This window comes from Mixophyes fleayi, chromosome 9, assembly GCF_038048845.1.
Source record: "Mixophyes fleayi isolate aMixFle1 chromosome 9, aMixFle1.hap1, whole genome shotgun sequence".
Taxonomy (NCBI): Eukaryota; Metazoa; Chordata; class Amphibia; order Anura; family Limnodynastidae; genus Mixophyes; species Mixophyes fleayi.
In genome coordinates this window covers 109,334,732-109,354,818 of record NC_134410.1, presented here as the reverse complement: position 1 = coordinate 109,354,818, position 20,087 = coordinate 109,334,732, and the positions used below count along the sequence as shown (strand labels likewise).

At 41.0% G+C, this 20,087-nt stretch overlaps 1 protein-coding gene across 1 annotated transcript; it reads right to left on the bottom strand.

Moving 5' to 3' along the window:
• Positions 1 to 3,469: 3,469 nt before the first annotated feature.
• On the bottom strand, positions 3,470 to 17,916 carry LOC142100935 (red-sensitive opsin). The gene is made up of 6 exons (XM_075184857.1): positions 17,666 to 17,916; positions 13,948 to 14,244; positions 9,901 to 10,069; positions 8,457 to 8,622; positions 5,034 to 5,273; positions 3,470 to 3,792 (listed from the first exon to the last, which is right to left on the bottom strand). The coding sequence occupies exons 1-6, from the start codon at positions 17,772 to 17,774 to the stop codon at positions 3,676 to 3,678; spliced, it is 1,098 nt and encodes a 365-aa protein (XP_075040958.1). The 5' UTR covers positions 17,775 to 17,916; the 3' UTR covers positions 3,470 to 3,675.
• Positions 17,917 to 20,087: the final 2,171 nt, after the last annotated feature.

Below are 20,087 nucleotides of genomic sequence, written 5' to 3'. Positions count from 1 at the left end.
TTTTGAAAGTTAGGTGTCAGGCTGACACAGGCACACCGTAATTCTGGAGGGAGGTTCTCATCTGTCTACCTGTTGCGCCTATTTATTACAAAGGTCCACGTGATAGAAAATGCCTGTTCTCATGTGTAAATCATACATGCCAACATGGGCAAGATGATTCCCGGGAGGTCCAGGGTGCAGGTGGGTGTATGGGGGTGGGGCTCGAAGAATTGTGTCATTAGCCCCGCCCCCAAAAGGGACATCACTACTCTGAACCAATAAAAACAGGGGGTGGGGCCACGATGGGTCCATGACGTCACTAGGCCCCACCCCCTCCATTTAGATTACACAGCCAGCCAGGATCAGGGAGAATTGCCTGCTCTCCCGGGAGTTTGGGAGAACTCCCAGAAATTCGTGAGTCTCCTGGACATTCTGGGAGAGTAGGCAACTATGGTGTAAGTGGACCTGAAAATAGTAGACAACTTTGCAGCACAATGGTGCAAAACAGGGCGTGCCTAAAAATTTCTTACCTGATCGAATAAAGCAGAAATCATGATCATGATCAGTCTTATTCTCTGCTATACGATCTGCTGACTTGGGGCGACAGGTGAAGCTCTGGAGGGCATAGAACAGAATATAAGTGCTGTGGCATAAAGCAGAAAGGAGTTGGGGGCCACCCGTTAAGGTCCGGTGTGCCACATGCAGCCCTAGGGTCTCCTGTTGACCATCACTGTTCTACATAGCTACCTATTGTACTGTTTTTGTAAATATATTCCAATGTGTTTTTCTGACTATATAGAAATATATTAATTGTAAGTTCTAGTGTACAAAACCCTATTAGATATTATTTTATAAAAGCCTATATCATAAGTCACATTATGTGATATCAGGAGGACAAGTTGTTTTAAATGTTCTATGTCACATACTCAACAGGTATTCACAACTTCACCAACAACCCCCAAACACTGGTCTCTGCTCTGAAATCATAAGAATGGAGAACTCATAGCTCCCAGCTCTACCGATTGAGGTGGGACAGTCTTAATTTGAGGGGATTGACCCGCCGCCCTACGGATCAGGACTTTTGTTCCGATTCCAGGACAGTTGGGAGATGTGTACACTGGCAGGTGCCACTTCAGTAAAGAATCCAAATATTTCCAAGCTATTCAGTTCAAAACTGCTGACATGGGGCAGATTACATTGAGAAAGACAATGGGTATGTCAATTTATTTACCATTGTAGACATTTTATTTTGATGATAATAGTTTGTTAAAATATTGAATTCATTATTGGTATTGGAGTTTGTGAGTGGTCACAAAATGTATTATCTGATAATACAGACATGGGCTGTTTGTTCATACATCCTGTAGCTTTCCACCTCTTGTGAAACTACAAGTCCCTGGCAATACACATGGCTACACTTACACTATTTAAATTCACACTCACTAAACAAAATGTATTTTAGTTATATAAAATATGCTGCAGGTCTTTTAAGACAAATGTGAAATCACTTTATTTTTGTGTATGATTATTTCAACCAAAACTGATTACCAGAAGCTTGTTACATATTGAAATAAATCACTTTTTCACAATTACCACAGGCATCACCGGCCGCCCCCCTTAAGCAATATCGCCATTTTTTACCAGCGATAAATGTGATGCGGCCGCCTGTGCGCCCCCTGGGCTGACATCTGCCAGCCCGCGCCTGGGGGGGCACATCTTTTGTGTGCTCAGGTTAAGATCACTTTAGGGGTGAAGTGGCCACGTCATTTTTTTAAATGTATTTATGAAAACCTTTTTATTTACACAGCAACTCTTAACAGACGTATCTGGGTCTGATTATATTGCAATTACATGAACACATCTTTACTGCAGTCTGCCTTTGCTTGCACACCTCTTCCCGTCTCTATAAGCATCAGTGGCGGAACCTTTAAATTGTTTCCCAGATCAAAAGATGGAAGGGGCGTGGCCAATCAGGGGCGAGGGACTGGGTCAACTGGAGCCAGACAATCAGAATGAGGGGGGGGGGGGGGGGGGGGCGTGCCTTTTGCTATGCTAACTCACCCCCCTCCCTAAAATAAAGTCTAAGGGGCACATTTATCAATATTCACATAAAGTGAAAAGTAGTTTTCAATCCTTATCGCAATGATAAGGATTGAACTATTTCTCACATTTATGTACAGCCCTGCACAGAAACAGCAGTTCCGAAAAACTGCTGTTTCAGTGATAAAAAAAAATCATACTTACCCCCCTCTTCGGAAGCGCTGTCTCCGGGTCTTCTCTTCACTCTTCAATTGCGCATGTCCAGTTCTAAGAACTGCACATGCGCACACAGATCCCCTCTCTGTCTCTGCAACGATAGTTGCAGAGAGAGCGCGCTGAGTGACAGGGAAGGATCATGTGATCCCTCCACACATGCGCTGTACAGCTCTGCTCTTCAGAGCAGAGCTGACAGCATTAGATTTCTTCCATTCCGATGATGTACGCCAGCTTCAGCTGACGTACATTAACATGACAAGTTCCCGGAAAAAATGTTTTTTCGGGACTTGTTAGATTGCGGCCAGGAGCAGCCACCATTCTGTTGAATGGTGACTGCTCCCAAAAACGATCTGAAGTGAAAAGCAGTCATTTTCATTAGTCATCAGTGCGATGGGACTTTAATAAATTTGCGATGGACACTTTCTGGACCAAATTACACGGTAAGTGCACGATAGTGTAATACCATTTTTTCTTAAATATGCCCCTAAGTCCGCCCCTGATAAGCGTAAGAAGTCAAGTGTAAGAAGTGGCCAATTCTTAATATTGTACAATTTGCGTAGCATACTTCGTGCGTATTTGCTGTATGAAATTGCGTATTTTATGTCCAAAACCCTGATGTAAGTACGACTGAGCATCAGGCCCTTAGTGTTTTTGTAGAGTGCTCATCTTAGTCAGAACAAGGTTTGCTGAGCACCACTGTGGCTAACGTGCCTGTCATACCAGCGTCAGACCAGAAAATAAACAGCTGTGCAAGTGTCACTGTTAATGCCTGACAGCCCGCCATCTGCCTGCTTCCTATATTCAAAACCACTATCTTGCTTCCAAAGACATAAGTATCATAGCAGCAGGGGTCCGGAGCTGCGGTGGGCCACGTCTCCTCTGCCCATGTGTATGTGTGCATTTTTTTAACACTTGTGTGGTACATTGGAGTCTTTCGTTGGTGCCCACAAATGTCTAGTTATGCCTCTGCTTGCTTCAATTACACTGCCTGCTTTTACTATTCATTCCACGTGCATTCATTCACTGTATCCACTTTTCCCTTCACTTGTTTGCACATTTGTGCTAAACCACAATGTGCTTTGTTTAGGAAACATAAACTATTGCTGTATAACACTGTGTGGACTAACATTGTACTTATCTTGTTACATTTTGCAGTCGGAGCTGAACAGTTCTGCTGTTCACAACATATGTTTCCATTGTCATTTTTTTCATAGATACCATTCAGGCCAGTAACAACATTTTATGAAATTTAATGTGTTTATAATGCTAACGCATTGGAGTCATGGGATACTGTGACAATACACAGTGAAAACGGGAGTACAAATGCAAACACAATGCATTTGTAAGTAGAACAAGAAAATCATAGCTGCTCTTGCAACGAATATATATACAAAATGTGCAGAGAATAGGAAAGAACTGGGGAGAAACATTCCCGGACATTTATGAAGGTGACACAGAAGAATTGGAAACCGATGACACTTCTGTCCGAGAAGTAGTGGATAGTTCTGACCCATCATCAACCTTTTTGCCAAAGAGCTGATAAATGCTGTTCCGGAACTACGGGAAGGAAAATAAAATGATTTTGGTGAGAGAGAAAACAGATTAAAAAAAATGATCCTCAAGCTTTTCTGACTAGAACAATCTCTTTTCAAATACTTGCGGCATACAATTGTATCTTCATTAATGCATCTTAGAAATAGTTATATATCCCTTATACATACCTCCCAAAATCAGGACAAAATAAGCTCCACCCTTGTCCTACTAAGCCCCCGATTCACCAAAAGCCTGACTAGTTTGGGCCAATGCTCAACCACATCCACATTCAGACCCAGTTGCTGGTAGACTACTTCCATTTTGAGGTACTGTATAAGTGATACGTGATAGTAATGATTATAAGTGATAGTAATGGAACTATAAGATCCATTAATTTTCTTTTTGCCTGTCTTTCCCAAACGGGGAAGAAATACTGTATTAATAAATAACTGAACATCTAACAAGGAGCTGCCATTTGGTTAGGCTCTATTGCACTGAACAAGACCCACAGCAAACTTTCTATATCTTTACACTTCCTACATTGCTTAGCAATTGAATGGGGTATTTGTTTAGTAGCTTCTAGTGAACAAACTAGCTTTGTCAGTGCAGTAATCAGCCTAAAACTGTAGTCTAAGGCTGGGTACACACTATACAAAATTTCTCCCAATGCAATATCCTTAAAGATTTTACCAACGACTGAAAATAAAAAAAGTCCCGATCAGCACGCCGATTCGTGTGTACATACTAAACACATATTACACGATTTACCTTCAGATCTGTGCTCTTCATCTGTAATAACCTTCAACTGAAAAGATGGTGACTCTGCACACTCCATAGAGATCTATGGATACTGCCGGTGTATACACACCACAGAATTGGAACGACATTGTTCCATCGTTGATCGAGATGTTTAGTCCAGTTTAAAAATCAAATCAAACAATATGATTTTATTTGGAACGATAATTGTTGGAGTGTACACACTAATGTAATATCGGGCTGAACGGCCATTTATGGTGTGATTGGTCTGGTCATTGGCTGAAAACCCTGTAGTATGTACCCAACCTTACTGATTGTTTTCTTCCTCTATCTGATATCTTACCCATTAACAAACTATGCTCACTCCTTAAAAGTATGTCACTTTGCTGGATAGCATGTGAGGCTGAACCACAGGAGATGGTGAGGATACAGCAACAGAAAGGGAGATTAATATTCTCTACAGTGAAATAAAATAACTATGCTTGTGGTTAGTTTAACACTGCACCAACCTGTCTGTTCATGAAGACATAGATAATTGGGTTGTAAATAGTGGCACTCTTGGCAAAATAAGCAGGCAATGAGGCAGCCAAAGGGTGGAAACTGTAGCCTGGGTTGGCAGCAGCAAAACAAGCAAAAATTGTATATGGCCCCCAGCAAAAGCAATAAGCGATGATCATCACAACTACCATCCGGGACACCTCCCGCTCGGCTTTCTGAGTGGATTCTGACTCCTTCTGCTGCTGAGCAACCTGGTGGATTAAAGATTTACAAACATAGTTACATATGGCTGACATAAAATCTCACCACCAAAGCAAACATTTCCACTCAAAGACTAAGGGGTATATTTACTAAACTGCGGGTTTGAAGAAGTGGAGATGTTGTTTACAGCAACCAATCAGATTCTAGCTTTCATTTTGTAAAATGCACTAAATAAATGATAGTTAGAATATGATTGGTTGCTATTGGCAACATCTCCACTTTTTCAAACCCGCCGTTTAGTAAATATACCTCTAAGTACGATTTTAAATCTGCAAAATCATTGAAAGAGAACACCAACTTGGAAATTTGCACCGGGCCTATGGGACATTCAAAGATACGCCTCCTAAAAGGCAAATCAAAATTGGACACATTTCTATGCAACTTACATCTCCGCGTCCCTATTGAACTGAATTTACATGTGAACACACCTGTTCCACTTCTCCAAACGCAAGTGGGCACAAGTATAATATACTGAATAAATTAATTTTTTTATCAGCGATGGTGCTCAAGACCTTGTGGGGTAAAGGTGTTGGTGGTATACTGGGAATGCAGACAAGTTCTTAACAGAAGACAAAAGCTGTTAATGTGATGAGAATCCTATACATCTAGGAGACAACTTCTATATTTGTGTTTCAAATTCACACTTTCCGACAATGTTTGGTGAGAATACTTTCAGCACCACAGAAGGGGGATATTTTACATGTATAAATTTTAATAATTTGTTAGTACATAAACTTATTTTCAAAGTTTGTAAATAAATGGTAATATGCCAGGATTTATGTTCTATTTTACTCTCTTTCTTTCATTTAAATGACTACTAAAGGAAGAAGTATGTGTGGATAAACCTAGAAAGAATTTCAAAATTCCAAATGAAGAGCCCATTGCAAGAAGATTGAGGAAAAATCCTAGGGGTATTTCTACTAAACCAACCAATCAGATTCTAGTTATCATTTATTTAGTACATTCTACAAAATGACAGCTAGAATCTGATTGGTTGCTATAGGAAACATCTTCACTTCCGCAGTTTAGTAAATATAACCCCTGAATTTTCTTCTGTGGGAAGAAGCAGTCAGAAACACTGGAGGCAGCACAATAGAAGAAAGAAATAATATTCCTCCTTGTTGGGTGAGTACAAAACACAAAAGTGGGTAAGGCGATTAAAAACGAAAACAAGGTTTGAATACTACTGGGGAGTAGAGATGTTCACTGACCCCCGGTGTTTTGGTTTTGGATCTGGATTAACTTCGTGTTTTGGTTTTGACAAAACCGGCCTTGTGTGTTTTGGTTTTAGTTTTGGTTTTGGAACCCTATTGTTTTTCTGAAATCCCTAATTTTTTTCTAAAATCACATAATTTGGCTCTTTTTTTGTTCCTACATTATTATTAACCCCAATAACATTAATTTCCAGTCATTTCCAGACAATTTTTGTCAAGTGACAAGAACACTGCTACCACTCCTGTTTCTGTGTGAGCAATGGCACTGGAGACTGGAGAGTGACAAGAACACTGCTACCTCTCCTGTTTCTGTATGAGCAATGGCACTGGAGACTGGAGAGTGACAAGAACACTGCTACCTCTCCTGTTTCTGTATGAGCAATGGCACTGGAGACTGGAGAGTGACAAGAACACTGCTACCTCTCCTGTTTCTGTATGAGCAATGGCACTGGAGACTGGAGAGTGACAAGAACACTGCTACCCCTGTTTCCGTGTGAGCAATGGGGCTGGATCTCCTTGTGGAGGGAGGTACTTATGGAATCCAAAACCCGCGAGATCCGACAACACAACAATGACGTTTTGCCTTGATTCAGATCCGAGGACGCGCGAAAGCACCGAGTCAGCTTGCGAGCCTACTAGGATCCACTAAATTCAGGTGGGCTCGGTTTTCAGAAAACCTTGCCCGAGCATCTCTACTGGGGAGTAGAATCATTATTATGCACAAATGAGTGCTACTACAGATACAAAATTCAAATTATTCATTGTGGGTGTGATGACACTCTTGTGTATTTGCAGGCAAGCACTATTTTTGTTATGGAGCATTTGGGAAATTTCCTAATTAGAATAAGATACACTCAACTACTGAATATGGCCACGAGTTCTGTGCATGAGCAGTGGACAAGGTTTACCCAAGTCGTATTTTTACGCGGTGCACATGGACTTGCTTTCTAAACCAGGTCCTATTTATCTAAAATGGAATAGAGATGTTTTATGAGGCTTTAGCTGCATGACTAATGATTAAATTATTTTATTTTGACATGGTGAACTTTTGACTAAGCAAAGATAAAACACTTAATAGAAATGGAAAAAGCTATGGTTGCAACAAACAATATTATGGATATTCTTTATGTAAGAGCTTAAAGGGTATAGAAACCACTGGACATCCTACCTGGCCAAAGAGTGCATCCTGGGTTTACATGTGAGCGTCAAGTGACTGGCTCACATCCTACCCTAGGACGTCTTCTTGGTTCAGGTACACCTCACTACTGGTGAGTCCCCTGGCCAGTCATGACATATATTGCAATGCGGACAGCATTTTCCATCTCATTTATAAATTAAGCCCCCTGCCCTAAACTAGCAAACTCACAGGGGTACTAGGCATGGAGAGATTGATTTTGGGGGATATAGTCCTGATGTAATGTGCTAACACCCAGCTGTCTAATTTTCACATAGACCAATGTATTCACCTATTGGATTGTGGATGGACAAAATAGTGGAATGGCTGGGGATAGTGAGTTAATCAGAGTGTGGGTGTGGTGTGAGCAAATTAGGGACATGGGGTAAACTTATCAAGCTGCAAGTTTCCGGCACGTTTGAAAAGTGGAGATGTTGCCTATAGCAACATCTCCACTTTTCAAACTTGCCGGAAACTCGCTGCTTGATAAATTTACACCATGGTCTTTTTTCTCTTGGAATGTTATGCCTTCGGAAAATTTTAATTATTTTATGAAACACTGCAAATTGTGCACAATATCTTTTATCTCCTGATGCAAGTGCTTCACATTGTACCAGACAATATTTTGATATACTGTAATAATTGGTAGTTTTTGACAGCTTCCTTTAAGCAATCAACAGAAAAGGTCATTGTGATCTGTGGCTATAAAGCCCAATAATCTCTACTTCACATTCAGAATGTATCTATATGTGACAGATACATTTTTATTTACATTCCAGTCTCACCTTTCGAATGGCCCACCAGACATGTATGTAACAAAGGACAATGACGGCCAGAGGAATAATACAACATGTGGTCATGAGCACCATCATGTAAGACTGAATTCCGGGGTCAGAGTTACCACTGAACACATCTGGACCACAAGAGGTCTTCAGTCCATGGGGCCAGTACCTGCAGGTAGACATTACAAGATTTGTGTCAGGTTGTGAAACCAGTTGTTGATATTGACTAAAAGATCTACCGAACCTTAGATTCTCTAAAAGGAACTCCTGCATATATAGAAAAATACCCATCCACAGATGCAAAGGCACATCTAAGCGCTAACCATAGTACGTGTTACTCTCACCCATGTTATATAATATGAATCCCACCACTCCACCTTGCTCACAGAGCTTCAGGTACCTACAATAATTTAAGACATTGGTGGTCAGTGTGTTCTTTAGTCCATGAGATTGGACAATTTCATGGACTAGAGCACCAAGCATGTTCACTTTGCATATGTATCAACTCAGTCTAATACAAGGCACAATACTGGTTTCTGACAACAGCTCTTGTATGGTAGTAGTGATTTAGAATGACAGACAAGCTCCCTCCCCTGGCGTTGTAGTGTAGTGCTTGCAAGCACCCCATGTATTGTATTGTAATGCATAACTGGCAGAAGGAGCAGGGTCTCCCTAAAGCACAGAGTGGCATAGGGCATACAGTATACTGGCAGGTAGAGGAAGATCTGTATATTGGCATGGAGCTATGTATGTGGCTATATTGTATAGTGGTATGGAGTATGCCATATAATAGCAGTTATACTATTCTTTATATTTGCATACCATGCTGGTTTTAAAATGAAGCCCCGGGTAGACTTACTGGATGGGCCAGTGGAAGATTAGAACAAGAGAGTTTGGTATGGTAGACACATGGCTAGTTCACACCTTCCATATGTAAACTCAATAGTACAAGTTTGAACTTGACAGGTAACAAAGTAAATTTGTGATGAGGGGCTTAGTGTATATGCCAATGGAACTTGCCGTTACATTACGTTTGGAGTATGGGGCTTGCTGGAGATATTAAAACAATTGTAAAGCGCTACGGAATTTGCTGGTGCAATTTAAATAAATGATGATGATGATGATGATGTGGTAAGTGGCTTACTGTGTGTTCTAATGAGAAGGTAAACTCATAGGACCTGCCAATGACAGCACTGCCTGCCTTTGCTTCATGACCTTCAGCAGACATGCTGTTGTCCATAGACTAGGAACACCATTTAATACCGAGGTACTAAATAACAGATGTTAGTTTTGATCAGTCTAGTGCAGGTTAGGCTAATAATCTGATTGGCTGCTGGGAATTAGAGAGCTTTTCACCATACATGTTATTTAAAAAGCTTGTAGGTCAACATGCTCTATAACATTGACAATACCTGGGTACAACATAAAATGATTCAACTGAACTTACCTGCTCCAGCCAAATATTGGAGGCGCACACCAAACACCTGCCCAAACCCATGAGAACACTATGCCACCAGCAGCCAGTTTTCCATCGAATTTAATGTTTCCAAAAGGTTTGCAGACCACAAACCATCGTTCCCAGGCAATTACTGTTAAGGACCAGAGTCCAGTGATTCCTGGAGAAAGAACAGTCATTAACACATTTAACCATTAGGTTACAAATATGAATGGAAAGTGTTTCACATGATTCTACATAAAAAACATCAGTACCTTTAACACTGTTTTTATATATAATATATATTAAATTAAATGCTAATGTTAGCTTGCAAACTGGAATATTACATCTTTAACTGTTTGCATCAACAACTCTCTGTATATTTTAGTTGTTCAAGACAGCTTACCATATTTCTAGTACTAATCCGAGCCCTGGCCTAACATTACTTTACATTAACTTTAGCCTTACACCCAAAACTTAAACTATACCAAGCTTTTACTCTAGACATAACCATAGTCTTAGCCACACACTTTACCACAGCTCTAAATCTTATCCATACTTGCTAACTCTCCCAGAATGTCCAGGAGACTCACGAAATTCGGGTAGGACTCCTGGACTCCAGGGAGAGCAGGCAAGTGTCCCGCATACGGCAACTTGCTCCTCAAAATGACGCGATTCGCGGTGAATCGCGTCATTTTGGCCCCGCCCCCAGCAACAAAAAAGGCATTTTGTCGTGGGGCGGGGCCAGAAATGACGCGATTCGTCGCACCCCGCTCTTCCCGCCCTCCAACCACGCCCCCCTGCCCGTGATCTTCCAGAATTAAGTTTCCAAAAGTTGGCAAATATGATCTTAACCCCAAAATGCAAACAGCATCATCTATACTAGGGAACATAATAAAGTGTATGTATTTTTTTTATAATGAACTGCAATATTATTTAAACTTGGTACACTCATGTATTGGAGTACCTTTTATATGTTGAAAAATAGTGGGGTCCTAGTAATGTGATCTGTGGCTAATCACTAAAGCTATCCTGATAGAGAATATCACATTATATCCAATTGTTACCACATTTATATCAATTGATTTTATTTAGTTAATCCTAAAGAATGATATGATGGCAAGACACATGTCAACTGTAGCCTGAGGGTGGAGTCAGGGGGTTAAGGAGTCATGCCCTGATTACTGCTCATAGTTTTAAAGGTCTGTCCCTCCCTCCCTAGAGAGAGATTGTAGCAAGTAATTAGTCCCAGCTTTAAGTAATGTACACACATTAGGGGGTAAATGTATGAACATGCGGGTTCTTCAACACCCGCGTGTTCAGCGTGTTCGGCAATTAAATTTCAAGCGGCGCTGCATTGTAAAGGGAAACTTCCCTTTACAATGCAGCGCCGCTTGAAATTAATCGCCGAACACGCTGAACCCACGGGTGTTGAAGAACCCGCATGTTCATACATTTACCCCTAGGTATTCTTATGTGTTTAATGCTTTTTCTAATGAAACTATTTTTATTAATAATATAAAATAATATTTGCATAGCTTTTCTCCCATAGGACTCAAAGCACATCACAATCAGAAAGATAGTATTATGATTAAATACATGTTACACATTCCTTGAATATGAAAACAGAATAACAGTAGTATTACTATGTTACAGTTACAGGTTTGCTATTGCTGACTATGCATACCCACAAAACAAGCCCCGTTCTCGATCTGTACAAGACACACCCTATTTCACACACACGCACCATAAACCACCCAACCACAGCACTTTGTGATGAAGCACCACCCACTTGCCAATAAACACTGCCCCATTTGGGGTCTGCAAAATGGCATTGTCCTGCCTAAATCGGGACAGTTGGGTGGTATGGTCTATGGAGTGTCCTTACTGCAGATAAAAATGTTTTTATTTTCTTTGCCTGGGGCAGGGCCATGAAAATACAACAACTGTGTCTGCTGATATAAAGACATTGCTAAAAATCACATATGGAAGCCACAGCATAAAATCAATGTATTTTGCCAAAGGTACAGTAAGACATATAAGCCAATAAATTCAAATAATAATAATAACAATTATTATTATTAACCTTGATTTCTAAAGCACCAATATATTACATTGCAATGTACATTGATAAAAATAAATGACATACAATGACATGAAGCAAAAGTTGGCCCTATCCAAATGAGTTTACAATCTGAGAGGTGTGGCGAACAATTGATACATATGTTAGCAAGATAACAACTATAGCTGGTTGTGTGAAAAGTGCATGTGGTTGCTGTAAGACAGCAGCATTTTCAGCTGCTTACATTAAAGTAGCCATTGCGACTTGCATTTTTGTGCGACTACAGGTGGTGTGTTAAGGCTGGCATGAGGAGAGACAGTAGAAGGTGGAGACATGAACTAGTCATTGAAGAAATATTAGGAGAGCTGCTGGCAACAATGACTGTCCTTCACCCTTTGTCATAAGAGAACCTCCATCCTCTTCTGGTTCTGGAAACAGATTTGCTTTTGTGCTTCACAGGCACTCTTGTGGTTATGGCCAGCATGGAGCAGCTCTGTGCCCGGTATAATTCTATGGCTTGTTGCTCACTGCTGAACACAGAACTCGGACACTTGTTCCCCATGTTTGCAGAAGTTATGGAGGAAGCTTCTGCCATCAAGAAAGCCACGGAAATCACCAGACGACGAACAGAGAACAGCAATGACGGTTGAACTCTCTGGGTCCAGCAGCTGAACTAAGATATCAATCAAGTAGTTCTTCAAAACATCCCCATCCTTGGTGTGATGACACTCACCAGCACTACTCTGTAATCTCCTATCTTCACACATTTTAACAGTCTTGTATTTGTTAGGAAATGGTTATGTGGAGCGCTGGACCAGAGCTGACCTAAGTGCAGCCATCTTTAAACGCCGTCCACAAGTCACATGCGACAATCGTCTTTATCACTTTAAGATACAGGGCAGCACACGCTTTCATTTTTTGTTACAATTTCATTGTTGGAAATAAATGTGTACTGTAAAACCTGCCACAAAAAAAATTAAATCGACAAACAAATATTATAAATTTAGTGTACTGGCGTGGGGAAAAAAAGCTGTACTTTTACGCTTTTACTTATACTGCAATAAGTGTGCTACGGAATAAGGAATAATTGTTTAACGTGTGTGATATGTCAGGCATGCAAGTACTATGTATATTATGTCCTCACACAGCCCCATATAACACGCCAATAGTACTGTGTGCTCGATATATAGCCTCACTTGCAAACATATAGCCAATATGCCTCTTTATAGTCATATATATATGTGCAGCGTCTGCATAGTCTGTTGCACGGATGTCATTTTTTAATGCAGTCACCAGTTTCCATATTATATACTTATATATATTAATATACAATCATTGGAGAGGAGATTAACTGTTATAAGAGCTGCTCTATAATCAATATGGGGGAGGTCTTCAATTTTATTTTAAAAAAGGAGCCATGCACAAGATAATATGCCCCCAGCCTTACACCATTCTAGGGACAGCCCTGCCTATAGCCTCCTGTACCCCCACAGTAATTGACCAAGGTATGTCCCCTGAGGGTGCCTGGTTTCTCTGCTCTTCATAGAGAGGAACCATAACTTTAAAAATCAAAGGAATTATGTCCTTAACAATGTGAAACCAACCATGGTGTTCAAATCTTCCTGTGTGGCATCTGTTTTTTTTTTTCTTAGTGGAGATCAGAGATTAAAGTATCATCATCATCACCATTTATTTAGATAGCGCCACTAATTCCGCAGCGCTGTACAGAGAACTCACTCACGTCAGTCCCTGCCCCATTGGAGCTTACACTCTAAATTCCCTAACATACACACACACAGACAGAGAAAGAGAGACAGACTAGGGTCAATTTGTGATAGCAGCCAATTAACTTACTAGTATGTTATATGATATATAATTTATTTAAGTAAATCATAGAGATCAATTAGTTTTAATTTCCACTGTAACAAAATATATACACAATTTCATGTACTAACTTGTCTCACAGTGCCTATTGTAGCAATGTCACATTATCTTACCGCAGACTGAAACAGTGTAGCCTTCAATTACACACAGTGGGTGGCCAAGGATGAAGTAGCCAAAAATCTGGTTGAAGATACTGATGGTGCTAGCAATAACCGTCTCCCCAAGGTCAGCAATAGCCAGGTTGACCAGTATCCAGTTTAGGGGGTGTCGAAGCTTTTTGAATTTGTATGTAGCTACCAAGACCAGCCCATTTGTGAAAACAGAGGCCCCGACTACGAATATCATCCAGAAAGTTGTGATGTTGTAGACCCATCGTGGTGCAATATGGTAATTGGGACCTTCAAATGGACCTAGGAATAATAATTATTATTATTATCATCATTTATTTATGAGTCGCCACAAAGGGTCCGCAGCGCCGTACATAGAGGTTGGGCTAACAGTACAGGATGACAATACACAGCATAGAATACATGACATACAAGATTGTACAAAGCAAAGTGCAGTAAAAGAAAAGTACAAAAAATATAGACAAAGTGCAATATGTATAAACAAGTACCAATTCAGCAGAGAGAAGTGCACAGGGCAAAGAGGTAAAAGTGAATTCCAATGTACAGATAGGAAGGGAAGGAGAGAAGTGGGGGAGTAAAGAAAGGGATGCGCCTGGGCAACACTAACAGGATTAGGGCAGAGATGGAGAAGAGCAGGCACGCAAGAGGAGGAAAGGTGGGGGCAAGAATCAAGTGGCGAAATGGAGAAAAGAGGCGGAGGGCTAAGGGCGAAGGAGCTAGAGGAGGAGGACACAAGGAAAGAGGGCTCAAGGAAGCTTACAATCTAAAAATGAGGGGGAGACAGACAGCAGACACAGAGTGGGAAGATGGGGTGAGGGATAAGAACACTAAGGGAAGAGGAGCAAGGAGTAAGAAAAAGGGGTGAGGTATAGAAAGGTTAGTTAGAGTGAGAAAGAAGAGGATTGGAGGAGGAAGGGTAGGTTAACCTGAACAGGTGGGTTTAAAGGGAGCATTTGAAGTCTGACAGACAGACTAGGTGATAGAATGGGAGAGAACATTCCAGAGAAGGGGGGCAGCACGGGAGAAGTCATGAATGTGGGAATAAGAGGTGGTGACCAGATAGGAGGTAAGGCGACGGTCGTTGGATGGGCGATAAGGAGTATGAGTGGATATGAGGTTGGAGAGATATGGAGCAGTGGAATTAGAGAGGGCTTTATAAGTGAGGGTGAGGAGTTTGAAGAGGATTCTGAAGCAAAGGGGGAGCCAGTGAAGGGCTTGACAGAGAGGGGAGGTAGATGAAGTCCGGCGGGAGAGGTAGATAAGTCGGGCTGTAGCATTAAGTATGGATTAAAAAGGAGCGAGACGGTTAAGGGGGAGGCCAATGAGCAGGAGTTTGCAGTAATAAGAAGATCTATGTATAAATTGCAGCAATACCGCAGATATCCTGTTAGCCAAATGAAATGTTCTGTAGTAGCCAGGCCTGCCAAACTATCCTGTGCAAATATTTCTAATCCCACAATCAACATTATACCACTTTGATGGTCTGGGCCAGATTCTATGAAATCAGGTGAAACCTTGGAAAGGTAGGGGAATGATGCAACAATTCAGGAATTAAAAGTAATGCATTACAATGGGCTTTTAGCTAGATGAGCAAACCATCAGTTAGTTTAATATATAACCATAATTGCTCATTTATACCATGGCACAAAAAACTTTAAGCAACAAATTCCTCAGAAATTGGAGTGTAAGATCATTAAGGTCTAGCCACAGAATTGTTCCTTTCCATTTCTTTTTCTGCCAATGAGGCTCGTTTACAACTGCACTGGAGCAACTAGCACACATCAAGGTCCATGCCTACTTTAGGTTATCAGGAGAACTTCTGCAATTTAAAAGAGCCCATAGGTGGGCTTCTCTCAATAAATTGTACCAGGAAGGATCATTACAAGTGTAGGATGAGACCCGAGATCTGCCAGTTTAGAGCTGATGTAAAAACTAAACCCATTTGCGCTGTACTGTAAGGAACACTCCTAAAAATGCACCCTCTCCGTCTCATTTCAATATTCTCACTCCACCAAATGAAATCTCGTTCTTACATACTGAACTCATTGTCTTCCCTTCGCCCAGACTCCCATCCCACGATGACCTCTCTATTGTCGTCAACAACACCACCATCTCCTCTGTCACCCAACTTCGCTGCCTGGGTGTCACCCTCGACTCCTCTCTCTCTTTTGCCCCCCACATTCATTCCCTTGCCCAAGCCTGTCGCTTCCAACTACGCAACATCGCCCGCATCCGTCCTTTTCTCTCTCAGGATGCCACCAAAACTATCATCCACGCACTCATTATCTCCCGCCTTGATTATTGTAACCTCCTCCTCACTGGCCTCCCCCACTCCCGTCTCTCCCCCCTCCGCTCTATACTCAATGCGGCCGCAAGACTCATCTTCCTTTCACGCCGCTCCTCCTCTGCCTCCCCTTTCCCTACAGAATCCTTTTCAAACTCCTCACCACGACTTACAAGGCTCTCTCCAACTCTACTGCCCCATATATCTCTAACCTCCTCTCCATTCACACTCCTGCCCGCTCCCTGCGCTCGGCCAACGACCACCGCCTCTCCTCCACCCTTATCACCTCTTCCCACTGCAGAATCCAAGACTTTTCCCGTGCAGCCCCCCTTCTCTGGAACGACCTCCCTCGTTCCATCCGTCTCTCTCCTACTCTGTGCTCCTTCAAACGTGCACTCAAAACTCACCTCTTCCTCAAAGCCTACCAACCATCTACTTAACCCCATCTCCTCCCTTTGCTCGTCCTCCCTTCTCTCCTCTTGCCTCAACTGGCTCCTCTTGTGCCTGGTCTGTTTACCCTCCCTTAGGATGTAAGCTCGTATGAGCAGGGCCCCCTCCCCTCCTGTCTCCATACCTGTTCTTCCGCTCCGTCTTTACTGCATATGACTAGCCGGAGTTTCTGAAGTATTGGTACTTTTTGTTCATTGTTCTGTATGGTTTCACCCTGTATAGTCTACTGTTAGTACTGTGTGCGGCGCTGCGGATACCTTGTGGCGCCTAACAAATAAATGATAATAATAATAATAATAATACATTGCTCTACAAAACTAGGTTCACTGGGTCACCTATGCCATTCTTTGCAAGGACCGCCTTCACTTTCCTCAACACCTTCCATCACCTGGCACAAGCCTGTTTCCCTGCAAACATGGCTTCTTGGTGCACTTGGGCAAATGGAGGGGAAACTGCACCACCAAAGAGAATTTTGTGTTGTGTTGTTTTGCAACTTGTAAATGAGGCCCAAATGCAGTTATATGAAAAAAAATAATATTAATTTAATATTAGAGGAAAATTACACCTAAAATACAAGTTTGTATGAAACAATTACATCATAGCTAACATATGCATGTAATTGCATGTATAACAACAAATATCTATCTAAATGTTTCAAAAAGTTGTCAGTACTCACAAAGCAAGTATCATTATTTCTTCAAAATCTGAGGCTTTCCTCGTATGTGTGTTAAAATAAATGGTTGAATGTTGCGTGAAAGAGTACTGAAGAAAATAGCAGAGAGTTACTTTTTTAACATAGTCTGGCAATCAGATAGCTAATGAGATTATATGCAAGACCGTTTATTTTAAATTTAGTACCTCAAAGTGATGTTTTATCAAAATTCTAGTTTAATTTGGAGTTATCGGTTATCTTGAAGTTCCTTCCAGGAATTGCTAACCTGCTGTTTCCAGGACAAATATATTACTCACCCTGTGTGTTATTGCTGTTGGTATATGTGAAAACGCTACTTCTGGTGGTCTCTTCCTCATCCTGCTTCCTCCGAGCAGCAAATATAGCTTCATTCCATGATACAGCCATAACCTGCACGTCCCTCTACCACCAGATTTCTCTTTAACTTGCTGAGATACCCTTGGTCCCTTCCCTCCTCCTCTCCCTTTCTTACACACAATCTATTCCCTCTTCCCTTTCTCTCTAAACCCGTCACTTGGATGGATGATTGGATGACCTCTCTCCTGTTATATACTGAGCAGTGATGGATTAGCCTAGACACTCACACACCAGCTCAAACCCCCTTAAACTTTTTATCTCTTAATTGGCATATGAGTTTTAACTTCACCCCTCCTTTCCACAGTCAATCTCTCTGGCTGCATGCTGCGGGTTTACGTCACTTGATCAGGTTAAGTTGACTTTTCTGGACACTTTGGGTGACAGGATAAGAGCTTTCTTAAAAGAAAGAGAGAGAAGGAGGGGAGAGGCTTCAGCTTTGTTATCCACCAAATCCAATCTCATCTTCTCCATGTCTGTTCATTTGCTAATACCTTCACTTTGTGAAATTGGGGTCACTATGTTAATTAGGGGAAGTGAAATTTGTATATAAAATAAAGATCACTGTACATCACATAGAACAATTGATGCTTAGTACACCTATTCCATGTCTGGATTCCATGTATCCTTTTCTTGAAACATTGCAGATCGTTGTGTATCTGACTGTCAAGCAAAGAGATGAAATCAAAACATACATTCAGAGAAAGTTTTGGAGGTCACACGTCTCCCGTCCTACCATCTGTTCCCAGGATCTACATCTGTCACAGCAAGTCAAACACACCTTTATTATAATTGAAAACAGCTGGATAGAATCTTATTTTTAAAGCTAATATTTATTCTTCCCATAGGTGGTTGAAATTTCTTGATTGATTTTTTTCAAAACTGTTACAAAAACCAAGAAAATATTTACACGTAAGGGGAGCTATGGATCAAATAAGACCAGACTTCGTATCTGTCCCAGACACTGGTGCCACTTTCTTGAATCGGGATTATGGATTTAAGGTGAGCAGATATAATATGAAGCCTAGTTAGATGCCCTGTATATAGCGAAAATAGGATGGCACAGACTAAGCATATGTACATGTGTATGAACTGTTTTTCTGAGAAGACTGGAGGAAATGAAAATATTTTCTTAGATGTCATTGCTGAATGAATGTTCAGAAGGGAACTAACTTGAATCATAAATAAGAGCTCTTCTTAACTATGTCAAAAATGGTCATTCTAACATATTATCTTAATGATTTTGCATTATTTTGTAATTCAGTTAATTTCTAAATTATATTGTCTCTGTCTACAGATATCAAGAGTTATGGGGGTAAATGTATGAACCTCCGGATTCTTCAACTCCGGCGAGATCGGCGTCTTCAGCCCTTAAATTTAAAGCGGCGCTGCCTTGTAAAGGGAAGATTCCCTTTACAAGGCAGCACCGCTTTAAATTTAAGCGCTGAAGACGCCGATCTCGCCGGCGATGAATAATCCGGTCATTGATACATTTACCCCATGGTCTTTTCTCATCAGAGCTAAATCTTATAGGGGGAAACCACTTCCAGGCAGATTTATTTCCCTTGGATATGACAACAGATAAGATGAGGTTTGTGCATTAGATACAATGGCATGTATACAACAGATGTGATCTGTCTAAGGGCAATGAATATAAGCTTGTGCGCCTGGATAATAGAATCCTCTGGAGTTCCCCTTTAATGTACAACAACATACATACAAATATAAAGACTCAACTATATTTGTTTGTGAATACAGCTCAGTTTACTCATTAAGGGCTCTAATTATTAACGGGCAAAAAACCCTATCTCCGATGAAAATGACGGGTCATGCAAGACCACTTACCCTCAGACAGGCCCGGCGAAGCTGTAAATTAACCCTTAATGCTCCAAGCCAGTATAGCTGAGATTTTAACAATAAATGATGGCGACAGGTGATTAAGCAATAAGCGGCAATAGGAAATCAATCCTATTACCATATCTGAATAAATACACCACTAACTCACTAATCAGCTGCTTCTTGTCTGCTGTCAAATTTGTGTCACAGTCTACGACAAGCGAAGAAACAAGCAATGCAAAACTACGTGGCACTTTTTTTTAACCAGTTTACACATATATTAAAGTAATGGCCACTTGGGAGAAATAATGATGGCAGCTCCAAATTAGTAAAGAGTATAATTGTAGAACTGATGTAAATCAATATGTATATATGTGAATGGGCACCAGGCCATCTTATTATTGGACAAACAAATAGGTAGTTTTATAAAAACATAGTCTTTCACCTTATGCGGTCTACTACTACTACTACTAATAATAATAATAATAATAATAATCTACATTATACTTA